The 16,439-nt window shown below is 34.4% G+C and overlaps 1 protein-coding gene across 18 annotated transcripts in view; it reads left to right on the top strand.

Moving 5' to 3' along the window:
* Window positions 1-16,439, top strand: part of bru3 (CUGBP Elav-like family member bruno 3) — a 167,876-nt gene that overhangs the window by 93,026 nt on the left and 58,411 nt on the right. For 10 of the 18 annotated variants that reach the window (XM_081982308.1, XM_081982307.1, XM_081982304.1 and 7 more), the window contains one exon: window positions 14,185-14,331. The exons of the other annotated variants lie outside the window; for them this stretch is intronic. In XM_081982308.1, the coding sequence (XP_081838434.1) occupies window positions 14,233-14,331 (99 nt within the window). In that variant the 5' untranslated portion in view covers window positions 14,185-14,232. The remainder of the gene's footprint in view (window positions 1-14,184; window positions 14,332-16,439) is intronic. 18 annotated transcript variants of the gene reach the window in all.

The following is a 16,439-nucleotide window of genomic DNA, read 5'->3' as shown; positions in this document are numbered from 1 at the left end:
AAATGATACGCAGCGCTGATCACTTTTCCATAAATTTTTAAGCCATGTATCGGCACACTGAGAGGCACATCGACAACAGATATTTTTTTACCGATCGATCTTTTTACGAATGAAAGTTGACTTATAGTCTCAGGAAAAACAATCAGCCATTTGTCAGGAACGCATTATGAGTCAAAACAGATTAGACCGAGCCCCTGATGAATATATTTATAGGGGCAATGCATCAAAGCGTACCCCTCAATGATTCCGAGACGCCCCAGGAACAAACACTATACCCGCTTTTTTTGCTCTTTATAAATCAAATCGGAATTTTAATACCGAGAATTCGAGCACTCTCCCATTTTGCGGCTTCGAAAATTGAAATATGCGCTATCTGGATGCTGCTGGGAGAACGACCAGGTGCGATACATAAACATAAGTTTTCGTCGAAGTTTTAGGGCTTGTTGACTTGATTCACTAATCTGGACATAACCACCGAATTTTGCATTCGAATCGTGCTTAAACGATCATTTTTGTAATTTCGATTTTGTTGCTTCTGACATCTAGTTATCTTCAAAACACTAGAGTAAAAAAAAACTGTAGAACTGTCACTTCCTTTAATGTCTCAAAAATTTAAGTATTATCGAAGTGATTATTCTAAAATGGAGTTTCAAGTTAATCAAAGTAGATTTCGCTCGACAAACTTTATCAATTTTGTTACAGAACGACAATAAAACAGCTATAAAACCTTATTAAGATCTTGGATCGTAAAAACTATAAAAATTATCTAATAAACTTTGCTTTCATTACCCTCCTTTAATTTTCTTTTTGCTAACCTGAAGGGCCTCTGATACGAAATTTATGGACTGTAAGCGATATTAAATAATAACGGTTTTATTTCGAGAGAACTCTCGTTATTGTCTGTTTGTTTGTTATCCTCCTGATATTAATTAAAACTAAATACCATTTATTAATCAACCTTGCAAACCTCGGAAGGTACATTACACTAATTATGTATTCTAATATTCTGTTATTTTGTTCTACCTCTGTAAATTTCTTCTCGTTGATCGTATTGTGTATGCAAACGGTGTTGAATTTTTTATGCTAACCACAATAAATTAATGGAGACTTACAACTTTTGTCAGATTATCAAAAACTGAATTTGTGTTAAATAATTTTCAGAGTAGGAGCTTTCCGCATTAATCCTCGTTGTTTGTTTGCATTAAACTTCACACGGCCCGGTGGCAAATATGGCAAATAAACGTGACGATGCCGGTTGAAATCACGATTAACTATTAGGAAATATATTGGATATTTCGATACCACAGTTGTTTGTGTTATTAGAGCGGAAAGTGGTAATTTACCCCTCGATAGGAGAGAATTCAGGCTGAAGAGATCGATACCGACAGTTTTATTACTGACGATAATTATAGAGTTAATTTATATCACTTCCATGTGAAAAAGTTTTGCTAATTCAAAAATTTCAAAGTTTAAAACTAACTAAAAAAGCAATAAAAATATAACTACCAACTAAACAACTCTACTAAGAGATATACTTTACCCACTAAAATTGCAATATAGGGCTGATACTACATAGACCTGAAGGTTTTATTACGTTTTCTTCGACTTCCAATTTATTGGAAAATGTATCATGTATGGCTCATAAAAGCATCAAACGAATTTGACAGAATTTTTCTTTATAGCACGATATAGAGAGGTTTATTGGTCTTTATTTTTAGCTAGACGATATGCTGCAGAGTTACGAAAAGGTTTTATAAAGTGAAAGGGACGCGATATTGAATACAATTTGGTCAGGACGTCAAAAAAGTCGTTGTTGCTGTTAAAACTTGACGTAACGATTTTCAGGATCAATTTGCGTCATTAAGGCAACGAACTGTGCCCAAATCACAAAACATAGAGAAGGATTATTGGCTATGCAAATGAGAATCAAATCGAACAGAGCAACTTAATGCAGTAGACATTGACGTCTCCCAATACGTAAGGAAATTTGTCTATTTACATAAAGAATCATCAATTTACGCGCAAAGCGAAAATAATCGAATCAAGCCAAGTTATAGTCACCATAGTGGTTAACGTAATAGCCAACCCAAAACGGAAAATTTAAGACGTTCCGCACGTTTCGAGACAAACGGAAATATGGTCGTAAAACGACAGTTGGCACCACTGTTTGCCCGTTTTCTGGACACAAAAGGCCTATAAAATAAAGAGAAAGAGATTGGTCAACCTGACGCCCATGTAGATTCGTTTCTCAGGGGTAAGGGACACATCCAGATTGCATTCTTGGTCTACGACAGATTTTGGCAAAACCAAATTTGTCAAAGGTAGTTCTAAATCAAACTTTTATCAAACCTCTTTTTTGAAGAAATTTAACAACCAAACCAAGTGATAAAAATAAGGATATGAAATTCTTAAAGGTTCATTGGATGGTTTCTGTATAATTTTATTGACTTATCCGAACTGAAAACGACAATACAAAATTAACAACTCCCTTTATAGCCTGACTTGTCGCTAACCGTAGACATTACTCAGTCCCTGAGGACTTAAATGAATAAAGACGGTTTTTGTAGGAATAAATTATTCATTTCCTATGGCAAATAAACTCTGTCCTTCGATGCGTGGCTGGAGAAAATCGAAAAGATATTAAACATTTCCTTTACGCTCTTTGTAGCTCTCGTCTTGGCAAAATACAGTTTAGGCTCTCGCGACGTTGCGAAAATTGCTTTCTTTTAAGGTCTTTGTTTGTTGAAGTACTCTGGAGAAATGTTGTGTAATATTTGTGAAAATTCGTTTTGTTTGGGGCTGCCAGGCTTAAGGAGAGATTGGACCTGCTTCCTACTGTTACTACAAGTGCTGGATTTTCAATGGTTGGTAACGGAAAAACGAAATTCCTTCAAACGTGTATAAAATAGCTTCGAGTTTAGTAGAGATTTCCTACACTAGTCAATTTAGCATTGCATTACTTGTAATCTAATATTTGGCTTTGTAGTGATAGTATTTGTTAATCAGCATGCTGCATCGCTTTGCGGAACAAATAAATTTGCTATTCCTGCTGCAAACAGTAGCTAATTACTGTTTTGGTTCTGAAAGCCATCCAAATTGATTTGGACATCATATTGTAGACAGGACACAATTTATATTATGAAACCACCAAAAGCTAATTGAAACAAAAAATAGACTTTATATTAAAGCGCCCCTTTTCTTGAGGCGAAAGTTTGTATTGTTTTCAGTTTGACAATAAGAAGAATAGCTGCTTTGTGCTAATTGCTTTAGAAATTGTATTGCCTTAGATGAACTTTCACTCTGTCTTTTGCGAATAGCTGACTGGAAGTTGCTGCAAAAATCGAAACACTGAAACTCGACGCTGTATAATCCACATTCAATTAACTTAATTTCAAATCGAGCACAATATGTGCCGACAAAAAAGCATGCCCAGTTTGTTGTTCGTATGCAGAAAACGAGAACAGGCAATTCTGCTTGCATTGAATGACTCCGACAAATTGAATCCGCGAAAGCGTAACGACACTCTGAGAGCTACATTTGTTCTTTCCGATGAATGGAGTTAATTAATTAGTTGCTTTCGCTGTTTCACGTACTCTCATTGGCTTAGGGTGAGAGAAAATATATGTTATTTCGGCTATTATTAGCGAATGGGCCTATTAAGTCGAAGAGCCACATTAGCTGGAGAAAGTGGAATCCATTTACTTTATGTCGTAAGTGTTATGTGTGTGATGTGAAAGGTGTACCGATAAGATACTCTTTGGAATTTAGATGACTACTTACTCAAGTTGAAATTTAATTCGTATTTTTGTACTAGTTTACACAAAATCTGGCTTGTCAGCTAACAACATCCATTGTTAGTATAGGTCGACGTCGTAACTTATAGTAACTCTACTGCCAACGAATCACATTTCATCAAATGCAAAACATAAAGAAGGGCATCTAGGAAACTAAATCGTCTAGACGTTTTCTATGAATGTAGTGACGTGCAATAATCGACCATTTGTGGTGACCATTTTGTATACATATCTATTAGTTACAAACACATCCATCTATACTTTTCGCTTAACTAAACTAATTTAACGCTCCATTAAACCACATCTCAAGCTAAAACGCTTGATTCTGATTAACATTCGGGGTCACTCCGACATAGTCCATTAAGACCTTTCCGTCCGCATAGTTTATTAAACCAAACTTAATATTCTGAATATTAGTTTGCACTCTAGCGCGTTCAATCAGGCAGTTCCTTGTTATCGATAGGAAATTGCGTAACCAAACTAACATATAGGCATAAGCAACGTTCTTGCGGTTGCGCTTCCTCCTCACAATAACCAATTAATCGAGTAATTCTCTTTTGTGGTTGCTTATTATTTTTTTCAGAATTGGAAGCGAGGCAAAAGTTGTCGGAGATGCTGCGGGCATTTTTGAATCTTTTCCGTTGTTTGTTCGTGAAATTTCTGTTATTAAAAATTTCTTCAGCTGCACAAAGTTTTGTCATTAATTAACGTTAACGCAAAAGTTAGAGAACTGTTATTTGCACGGGCTATTAATCCAAAATAGAAAATAAAAAAGTCTACATAATATTTTCTCATTGAAATTTTGAAAAATTATTCGGGCGCCGGGTCATCTACGTACAAAATATAATTAGTTTCTCTCTTTTGCAATTTGATGCGCCAACTTTTGTGGCTTGCCAGACCCGTTCTTTGTCGTCCGTGCTTTGGCTTTTTATCCTCTGAAAATCCGCTTTTACATTCGGTTACATATCCGGAGGCCACGTTGCTAACCCAATGAAGTCTGCCAAATTCAATGTAGATGAGACAGGCGGACTCAAATAAAAACTTTTCTGTTTTATTTGAATTTCTCCGTGCTGATCAATTCAGACTTTTGACATGCTAAACTACCACAAATTGTACGTAATTAATTCTCCAATTCTTGGTCCGAATACAAGTCTTTTTTTGGGGTTTCAACTTGAAGATTTAATGTAACACACTTCGGGGAAAGTTAGATCATTTTTGTTGAACAGTGGGAACTCAGGTAATATATTGCTTAATAATAATAAGTTAAGCTTCTAAGGGTAGATAAGGCCATATTCCGTTCCCCTGCCTTACAGGGTTTTGTACTTTGTCTGCGTTGTTTTTCTGTAAATAATGGGATCTGTCATTTCGGATTACTTATCCCAAGGTCTCGAGAGAGTATGGATCGCCCATACAGAAATTCTTTATTTTTAAAACGTAGCTGGATAGTTTTAGAATGTTCCAGCAAAAGGTCAAAGTTATAGTAGGAGGTGATTGAGCAATCGCTAATCAGAAAAAAATCAACTAATACAGTGCCAGAAGAAATAAAAAAAGTGAATTGAACGAACTTTTAGCGTAACAACTGATTCGCATGCACTGAGGAAAGAAATTAAATTCTGGCAAACATTAACTTGGTAATATTTGTTCGGAAACATTGTAAAAAAGCAAACATATTCCATGAATGTATGATTTTACCCGAGGGCTATCTGATCAGATTGAAGCAGCGAGAACGATTTAACTGTTTACAAATGAATATTTCGGTGTGCCCGGTGTTCAATTAGCATCAAAGTTTGTGCACAAACACGAGAGGGTGGCTAATGGATCTGATGGACCGGTCTCGATTGGACTTAATTAGCTGTTCCCTATGTTTACAGAACCGACGTCTCTCGTTCCGGCAAGAAGGACTTACACTTAATTAAAAATTTATTACATTTTTTACATTGGGATTACTCCCACCAATCAATTTTTTCCTCCCCATCATAGCTTAGCACACGCTTACAGTAATCTCTTGAATTTGCTGGAGTTGTTAAAATATTTTCAAACTAAAACAGTCGACTGTAGTAATAACACAATATCCAAGAATACACATTCCGCCTTAACGTAATCGCTCGATGATTTACTAGACAAACATTTTACGTGTACAAACATTTCATTACAACGTGGCCCGGCCTCGGCATGGTTAGTAATTGATTCCTAATCCTTCTTATAATAAGTTTTGCTCGCTCTAATACCCTCCCTTTTCGTTCGATTCCACGACAGCAAATCGATAGTATGTTTGTACAAGGTCATATAAACCAGAAAAAACTATAAGGATTTTAGTGTTATTTGACACTCAACGTCGTTTGTAACGGGTGTTTAAAATAATTAAAAATTGCCAAAACTGCACTTTTTGTTAAAACAGCATATTTTTTGATACACGTTGCTTTGACCCTAAATTACTCCCTTACTTGACAACATACGTCAAAATGTCAAAGAAAACAAAAAATAAAGCAGATTTCAAGCTTTCCAAAAATATCCCCACATGAGTTGATTGATAACACCGTTTGGCCGCTAGAGGTCGTCAAAGTTGCTTCACCATAAAATCACACATTTTTAGACACCCGCTGCTTTCACCCTAATTTACTCCCTTACTTGACAAGATACGTCAAAATGTCAGAGAAAACAAAAGATAAAGCAGATTTCAAGCTTTCTAAAAATAACCCCACATGAGTTGATTGATAACACCGTTTGGCCGCTAGAGGGCGTCAAATTTCCTTTACCATAATATCACATAACTAATAATATTGAAAATATTTTTTAGCCATATTTCATGTAAATCTTAATCCGGCCAAGTTCTTGGAAAAGAAATGGTTAAAATGTTAAAATTTTAAATTTTAGGTCTAACTCAGTTAGTTTTTGAGATATCGAAAAACCGACTGCACCTGCGTCTTTTCCGGAAAATTTTAACATAAAATGACACCGAGACGTCAACTGTAACTTCACAAATAAAAAAGTTGTATTTTTTGACAGTTCCAGGCCGCTATTTTGAATTTTCTGTCAAAATATTGAGTTACACCTCATTTTAAAGGAAATTTCACGTAGTTTCAAGAAATGACAAAATGGCGTCACAGGCCGCCATTTTGAATTTTCTGTCAAAATGTTGACCTGCACCTCATTTTAAAGGAAATTTCACGTAGTTTCAATAAATGACAGACAAAATGGCGTTCCAGGGCTCCATTTTGAATTTCCTGTCAAAATATTGACTTGCACCTCATTGTAAAGGAAATTTCACGTAGTTTCTAGAAATGACAGACAAAATGGCGTTCCAGGTCGCCATTTGGGCTTATGGGATTAAGTAATCCAAGCGCTGATGACAATGACAATTGACATTATTAATAAATCGCCATCTATAAATTTATGATAAAATTACTTGACCTGAAACAAAATTTATTGTAACAAAACACCCACAATATTGAGCTTTTCTATTAAATTTTCTGCAAAACATCCACCCCGATATAATAATAACTTTAGAATTATACGTGACTTGATTTCGGTTTTCAGCGTAACCTACCGCAAGAAACTGTGAAAGACTGGAGAAATGATGCCAGACAATTTCCACTAATTTTCTACGTGACAACCAAGCTGACTGCAAATTAAATTACAATATTAAATTTCACAACCTGGTTATTCGAGAAGCATGGTGTGAGCCTAGATGATTGCGGGTTGCCAAAATATCTCCCTTGGATTTAATCAGACCGTCTTAACAAATCGTTTGAATAATTTAAAAATTTTAAACTACGGCCTATACATTTATAATTTAATAGACGTTATTCTATAAAGATAAACTCCATACACTTTCAGCTGGCTGCATTTAAAGCCGGGATCATTACTTGGTACGAGAATTACAGCAAGTTGTCTTTTATTACTAGATAAACCCTGTCCCTCTAAAGATTTATAGCCTTATCATGACAAAGCACAAGATAATATACTTGAGCTTAGTGTTGAGTCTGTTAATTCTTAGCAGTTTATTAGCAGTCATACTAGGGAGTTTCTAAGACATTTAAGGCCATTTGTTTCGTAAAGTTTTCAGTTTCAAGTTGGATTGTTATTTTCGAGTTTGGCAGATTGAACGATAACGTTGACCGCTGTTTGCTAGTAGTTATAATTAATCACTAAATTGATAAGGTCAACTGAGTTTTGTTTTGCGAAAAGCCTGAGGTAACCGTCCCTTGTTATTATATTTTTTGTGTTTACGAAAACGGATGTTTTATATCTACGGAAAAACATATAAGAAAAGAAAACCAACTGACCGTTTAAAATTGTAACTCCATCCAGCCGACGTCTTCTCTAATCCAAGAAAATCCAGAGCTTGTAGGATTTTCCAAAATTCCCTGACATAAAACCCACGTTTGTGCCGGATTTTCTGTAAATGCCCGGACGCTTTGCATTCCTTTGGATAATGTTTCACTTAAAATTCATTGACGTATAACAAATTTTTTAATGTACTCGAAAAAAAAATGGGTAGACAAAAAAATCATTCCTAATAGTTTACCATCTTTAAATTTTTCTCAAAATTGATCTATTTGGTTACCTACTATTACTACTACTATTATTTCATGGAATATTTTCAGTATAACTCAAACTGTTATATTTGTATTTAGTAAATGAAACCGCATTAGGAGGTGGAAACCATGAGTTGGACCGTATACTTTGTCATTCCCAAAACACATTATCTTTTTTAAGTAATACCTGTAGATATACTAATTCAGGTTTTAATGGTTTAAAGAATTATGTGTATTAAACGTATTATTTGATTATATTTAAACAAATTTGTATTCTATTGTCCAGTTTGTAGTAGTCAGATGGGTTCTTCGAAGATACGTCTTGAAAGTTAATGATACACATTCAGAATTAAATAGTATCAGGTGCTTAGACTAAAAACCGTTCGCCGGCTTTACCTTCTACGTCGAGTTGGAGTCTATGTAAATTTCATTTGACTGTAATCCTCTCACTGAGATTGGTCTCGATTGATGGACGTAAATTGGAAACGGGAGATTGAGAGAGAGACCGAGAAAATATCGATATACCTATGTATATGGATGTTTCAGGAGGGCGACACAAAGTTTTCATGTAATTAGTTTTTGGTTACATACACTTTCGTTTGCCAATCTATCGAAATTTGGGTTTTCACTCAGCAAAGGTATTGTCGACCCTAGAAAGTAAAGTTAAATCGTAAACCGAGACAGGAATGTATTATTGTCAAGCGGGCATCGAGCTAAATTTCCTGCACCAAACGATCTCGAGTTAAATCTAATTTCCCTTTGAGGGCATTGATTGAATGCTGGCCCTTAAGACCAGATGATAAGTTAGACTAATATAGCGGTCCTCTGCACGTCCATTGATCGGCCGGCCGAATGCGGTTTGCTCTGTCAAGATTTAGCCCCAGGTCTGAGCTTGATTCACCGCTCAACGCCTTGCTTAAACCACTCATCATCAATGTCGGGAAAATTAGAGAATGGCTTGGATATCAACGTTCTGATTAGAAAGTTAGTTGCTACAAATTTGGCTAGATTTAATATAAAAGCATGATGCAAACATAGTAGCAATATCTCACAAACGATCACAACATGTAAGATTTGCAAGTTGGGTTTGACTCATCTGGAACTGGCTAGAAAAAGCTTTCAAAAAATTGCCAGTTACAAGGTCCTATTTACTTAAGGGTTACGATTGGAAAGAAAATTCACAAAATTGAAACGGTTCAGGACGAGAAATTAACAATCTCATACTTATCTGCCACAATTAATTTTTTAATGGGAAGGCTGCACATCTGATTTTTGCTATTGTTTTAGATTATTAAATATTAATTGTAATAGTTATGCTAATGAAATCAATAAAACAAAACAGCAACATTGGTTACGAACATAACATAGTAATGAAAAAGTTGTTATAATATCATAATATATAAATAGACGGTCTGTAAAGTAGTGTTTTATTCAATTTTCTTTCTGAAAAATTCCAACTTGTTTCACAAAAATATGCACCTTTGGAAAGCCACTCAACATATAAAATTCAGTTACGAAATGCACCATTATTTATGGCCGTAATGCATGTGTGAGCATTAGACGAAAATCCTTTAATGCTGTTTATATTATTGCCAGTACACAGGATTGGCGGCTATGCCGCGCTTACTGTATAAACAGAGTTAGCATATCCCCTCGATACATTTTCCACTAGCGTGATCGCTTAGCAATATTAAGTTATGGAGAAATGGCCTTCAGCCACTTCCAATTTGGGCAGGTGTCGCCTTTCCGAGATTATTACGCGGTTAGAGAGAATGGCCGAGTGCAGATTTTCCAAGCCAAACAGGAACATATCGATTTTCCCACTGTTAATAAACTGTTTATCGATAGTTACCTCGAGCAAAACTTTTGTGTAGTTCAATACATAGCGTAGCATGTTCCGCCTAAACAAAATACACTCAAACGCACTTTGCAAATAATTTTGTTAAGGGGGTTTTTGAAAACGTTTAATTTAATACACGTTTTGGATCGTGTATACGTTGAACGTCGACAACGAAATTATATTAAAATTTCCATAACGTATTGATGCACGATTGCTGTGTTTTTCGTTGTAGTTTTCAAATAGAAATTTAATTTTGCAAACGTTTGGTTCAAATTGAAAACTGACATAAATGTTGTCTGAGTGTGTTTTCAATTTTGCTCACTCAACAGTGTTGAATTAACCTTTTTTTTTCTGTGAACATTTTACTAGAGCTACAATAAAATTCAATTAAACAAAGAGAAGCGCCTAAAGAAGGATCTGCCTAATTGCGATGTTTTAATTAGCCGAGTCATCAATATTCCTGGGCACGTCTATTGGCAGTACGATAAACTGATATTTATGCTTCTAATACCGTCGATTCTTGCTCCCTAATTTATGGTCCCTCACGATTGGTAATACAAGCGGCAAGTAAATGCTGTAAATTGTTTCCAGGAGCTTATTTTCCTCGCCATAAATAATTACTAATTCAAAGGCAAATAGAGTAGTGTTTATTTAAGTCGGAGGTTTTGGGACCGTGATGGGTGACGGTAACGAATTACTGTTCAAATCCTTGTCAGAGTTTTTAAATGGGTTTTAATTTTTACAATGTTTAAATAAAATAGTTATAATGAAATTCTCACCTTTATACAACAAAATCTTCAAAAAAATGCATTATTTTTCAACATTTGCATCATTAACAAAATGTGGAATCCAAATATGGTTCAGAATATTACTAAATTACCTTTAAAGTTTGATCCACTTAAAAAAAAGAAAAAATGTTATCTATCAATTAACAACTAATTTAGAAGTAAATTAGAAAGTTCTACTTAAATCGAGTGTCAACGAATTAACTAAAAGAATATGAAAGTTTCATCAGACGATCAAGTTCAAGAAGTTAGCCTGACCTTCGGTAAAGTTAGCCCAACTTTTTTCTTAAAAACGCATATTAAAGTTCTGAACCATCGGCGAAAAAGTGGGTTTCGTGCTTATGATAAATTAAAACACCAAAATACCTCGGTCAAATCCGAAAAGAACTTGTTATACCTTAAACGTTCAAACGAACATACAAATCAGCTTTTTGGGGTCGAATTTTCATTTACCAACCAGAATGCATAATCACTAAAATGAACCTTCTGGTTTGTATTAGTAAATTTTTATAATCGAATACTATAAAGCGATTAAGGGTATGAATATGAAAATATAAAAATTAGTAATTGATGATCGTACCTGCAAAGATTGTGAAAGAAAGTTATAAGTGAGAACGTCATCCAGTAAAAAAAATAGCTTTAAACCAAAGTAGTTTATGGCTTACTATTTTCAACCTTTCAACATATTGGTACACTTTACATGTTTGTTTGAGTTACTTTTGCAAACACGGCAATTTCCCAGGAAGGAAAAGACCGTAAATTTCGGTAATGGATCCTCAGGAATGTTTTTAAGGAGATAGAGATGGGAGATTTATCATACAAGTTTCCGCGTTGTTCGATTTTAGTTTTGTGTAAATATTATCCGTCTTGGTCGATAAAAAAATTGGACGCGACATTACAAATTCCATAATTTGCCGGACATTTTACAGCTAAAAAAGGCGTAGTGAAACCGGGTTTTATCGAAACCCAACGGAAATTTTATCACGTTTCCGACACGTTGCAGAAAATAAACGCAACGTGGCCCATCAATATCAAACCCATCAATGGTGACATCTATTATAACGCTATTACCAACCGCACCTGTCATAGGGCCGCGACTGGCCAGCAGATAACTAAATTGAATTTTTAATATAATGTGGATTGATCACTTGCATTGGGGCTGACGCTCCCGATTTCACGAAACACTAAACGTAATAAAGTGCACGTTTAATGCACTTTTCCATCAATTATCCAATGACACCTGTCAAGATTACCCTTCAAGAACATTATTAGTTATCGAACTGAAAATTAATACTTTTGTAGCTGGTAACTAATATGACTAGAGCCTATTTATGTTTGCTCTTAACTTGTCAATAAAATTTTAACAAATATATGTTCATTCAATGTTCATGATTTTTTTCTCAATTTTTGGCATTTAATTAATGTTTTCTAAACAGAACTTTGGCTCAGAAATGTCATATTTCAAACAGCCTGGCTTTACAAGTACAAAACAATAAACAATTCATTTACCTGAAATTACTAACTAATAAATCTAATAAGGTTAACACAAACAAAGTAAAAGGAAAACAGCTTTTACTCTAAAATGTTATAACTATGTCACGTTCCTAAATTATTTCAACGTGACTATCTAATATTCGGTAATTGAAATAGAACTGCCGAACTTGGCAGATATTGATTTGAACAGATATTACCGTTGTGAGGCAAATTTAGAATTACAAAAATAAATAATAATTATAATATTATTGGGTGTTGGCATTTAGGAAGTGGCGAATAATCCGTCTAAATACAAAACACCAGTACCGAAACCGATAAAGGGTCCTTTAGTGAATAGGCCAGGCTCGATGGGGCGCGTCTTTATTTTATTCCTTTGCCGAAAGTGCGAAAACTACGTCGACCGAATACGAATAGCCGACAAATGTCGCAATATATCGAATTGAAATCCAGGGCTTGGGGCACAATTTTCTATTCCCGAAGTCTGTTACGTTTTAAAGTTGAGCAATAAATTCCGATGAGAAAGATTTGCTAATCGAATTATTAGGTTACCGTTTATTCAAAAGGGTTGGAAAATCTGGCTTTATGACAGTGTCACCAAAATAGTAATATATGTTGAGAGAATAACAAATATCTGGGCAAGCTTTCCCTTCACACATCATTACTTAGAAAATGATGACGATGGAGCAGTGTTATTAAGCACGAAGTGGTGCATGCCATTTTAATAATATGCATCTAAAGCAGTTAAAACATTTTTTTTTTTTAATATTGTGGAAAACTTTTATTTGGAATTCGGTTGGAGTTACTGAGGCACATCGCAAAACTCTCAAGTAAACAGTTTTCGCTGTTTGTGTTAATTCCCCAAGAATACAATAATCCTCTCAATCGGTGTTATATTTATTTAATTCGTGTGACCTAGCAAACGCTGTAGCTCCACCATACGTTCATTCCCACGACCTTAAACACCGAGTAAAACCATTGTTAACAGTAAATCGTCTTTGAAGCGAAACGTACCTCTAGAACGATATTGTTTTGTTTTTAGCTGTATATTTCCTATAAGCGGCTTTCGTCAACTTTGAATCCGTGACAACTTTTGCGTCCTTAAATCAATTAAAATAATCTAAGAGCGTCTTGGCACTACACATTCCTGATTTTTCACACGGAGCGGAAGAATAGGAACTGTAATGAACGGGATGGCTTGGCGAAATGGGAATATAAAGAAAACTTTAGTACTAAAAGAGGGTGCAAAGAATACGTGAGAGGGAAACCGGCGAACAAGATGAAGTGCCCAAATTTCATTTTCTAGTCGGTCAAAAATTTTTCGGCTGGGAATACATTATTCTTTAAGGAAACTTAGTCTCGACTTCTTCAATATCGACTAGGATATTGCTTTGGATAATTTGATCATTCTTTAGAAAGTTCACGAGAGCTACGTACATCCACGCTTTACTGTTTATGAGTTATTAGCACTTGGAAGTTTTTGTATGTCAAGATGAATTCTCAAACTTACTTACTTTACACAAAGTTACACAGCAACTTTACTCTGAAATAGGATACGTCTGTAATTATTTTGCAGCTACTAAATTATAGGTAGGGTACACATTTTTGACTGACAAGATTTATAGAATTGTATACTACTTTTATGTTGATAATCTGAAAAAAAGCCAGAAAACACAGACACTCTTTATAATAAATTAGATAAATTGGCAAATCTAATGTTTAATTTTCTTTTCCAGGTGAGTACAACATCGAAGTTGGCCACGACCCTAGCCGTAAGTAAAGCAATGCTGGTCAGAGCCGTACTAGACTACCAGGGCTGCATTTCAACTTTTGGGGAAGTGCCCGTGCCTCTCGATCATGGAATCTTCTTTCAAAACGAACCGGTACGACCGCCTTTCTATCTGCTGTACATTCTGCTTTTTGACACTATTTCTATTTAAGTCTTTTTTAGACATGTTTCACTAGCCTTTCTTTTGAGGCACTTTCATACCCATCAGTAATTTGCATGTGAACACAATATCATGTAGGATTGTTATACCGTTGCAGTTAAGTTGTTTGCCTACCAACTACTTCAGGAATATTGATTGTCTATAGTAATATTGGTGCTTTATAGCATTACAAAGCAACCGGAGTATCTGCATAATTTCGCGTGGATAATCTAAATCTAATTATTGATAGTTAAACGCCGCAATCAGAATTTTTTTTTGTTAGTATGTATATTAAGATATTTAAAAAAGACGGATTGCATGGTGGAACGACACTTGGGGCTAATATCATAAATTATAAATGCACCCGCCTCTGGCTGTATGTGCAAGGAATGATTGATTGTGCTGCCACCGAACTTCCAACTTCAGTTTTTAGTCAGATGTTTTTTTTAAACATAATCCGTCAATGCCTTTATTGTCTTTTCATAATAGAATCATTATCCTTTTAAGTGATAATGTTTTAATTTCCCAAGGAAACGTTGAGGAAGCTATTATTAATGTTTAAGCACCTTTAGATTGCTTAAAATTATTCATGCCTCGATGTTTCCAAATTACTTCCCACATCTGTGAAGAAACTTTCCTTTAACGAATTTTAAATAAGCCTTAAGCTATTTTACCTCCACGCAGGTAAAGATACAGCGTAAACATGTTTGATGTCGCTTGAAGTTTGGAGTCAATTAATTTCGTCAAAAGCCTTACTGTTTTGTTCACTCTACAGAATGACATAAAAATAATTAGTTTATTGTTTCGAGAGCAAATTAAATAGATCGACGTAAGTATACAAAATATGTTTGCTCTAACGAGCTCAGAATAGCTTCCAACCTATTATCAATTTGTTATTAGACCGCTTTTGCTGTTACAGCATATCGTAATTTCCGGGACATTGAAACTTAATAAATATTGGTTTGTTTAACTTTCTGGTAATACTTAATTAAATGAGAAATCAATAAGCACTTCCGTGGCAAAAACGGTTGATTTTAAAGCTCAATTTAAGGAAGGTTATTACCGACTTAATTGTACTTGAAATTGTGTTGTCTATATCTTTGAGAGTCACTTTTTTAAACTATGGACATAGCTTAGTTTTACTTTGATAGCTTCACTGTTTAATGGTGTAATTACTGAGGATAGCTTGTTTGATTATTGCCTTCTATTTAGTAAAGTAAATAACTAATTATTATTTCAGTGATATGGACTTGGATTAATGGAATGGATTTAAAATATTTTCGTGATTCTAGCATTGCTTCATCTACAGTGTGACCCATTTAGATTGGAAACACCCCTATAAAATTTTAGGTTATTAACCGATTTCAATGATTTTTTTTTTGAAATAATTAGGAATGAAATGTCTATTACGGGAGAAAATTTTAAATATTTATTTCAGTTTTCAGGTCATATTACGATACTTTTTCTTGATAGAAAATGGAGAATTTTTATTAGCGATTTTTTTATTGAAAAAACTACTACGCCACTGGATCTATAGTGCTTTCAAATAGCTGTGACCAAAATTTTTATTTTTTTTTGTTTTTTTTTTTTTTTGATTTTTTTTTTTGATTTTTTTTTTTTATTTTTTTTTTTTATTTTTTTTTGTTTGTTTTTTTTTTTAGAAACTAATCAATTAATAATTAATAATAAACAAGTAAATAGTAACACCATTTCTATGGCAACAGTTGATGCAGGGTGTTCTTTTGTGACCGTTAGCTTAGAGGATTTTTGAATTTTAATTTGTCATAACTTTGTTATTAATGAATAGATTTTCATGAAATTTTAGTCACAGCTATTTGAAAGCACTATAGATCCAGTGGCGTAGTAATTTTTTCAAATAAAAAAATCGCTAATAAAAATTCTCCATTTTCTATCAAGAAAAAGTATCGTAATATGACCTGAAAACTGAAATAAATATTTAAAATTTTCTCCCGTAATAGACATTTCGTTCCTAATTATTTCAAAAAAAAATCATTGAAATCGGTTAATAACCTAAAATTTTATAGGGGTGTTTCCATTCTAAA

The sequence above is a fragment of the Ips typographus genome, linkage group LG6 (assembly GCF_016097725.1).
Source record: "Ips typographus isolate SLU linkage group LG6, UJ_Ityp_2.0, whole genome shotgun sequence".
In the NCBI taxonomy this organism is placed as follows: Eukaryota; Metazoa; Arthropoda; class Insecta; order Coleoptera; family Curculionidae; genus Ips; species Ips typographus.
Note: the sequence above shows the minus strand (reverse complement) of the source record. Positions and strands in the feature narration are given on the sequence as shown.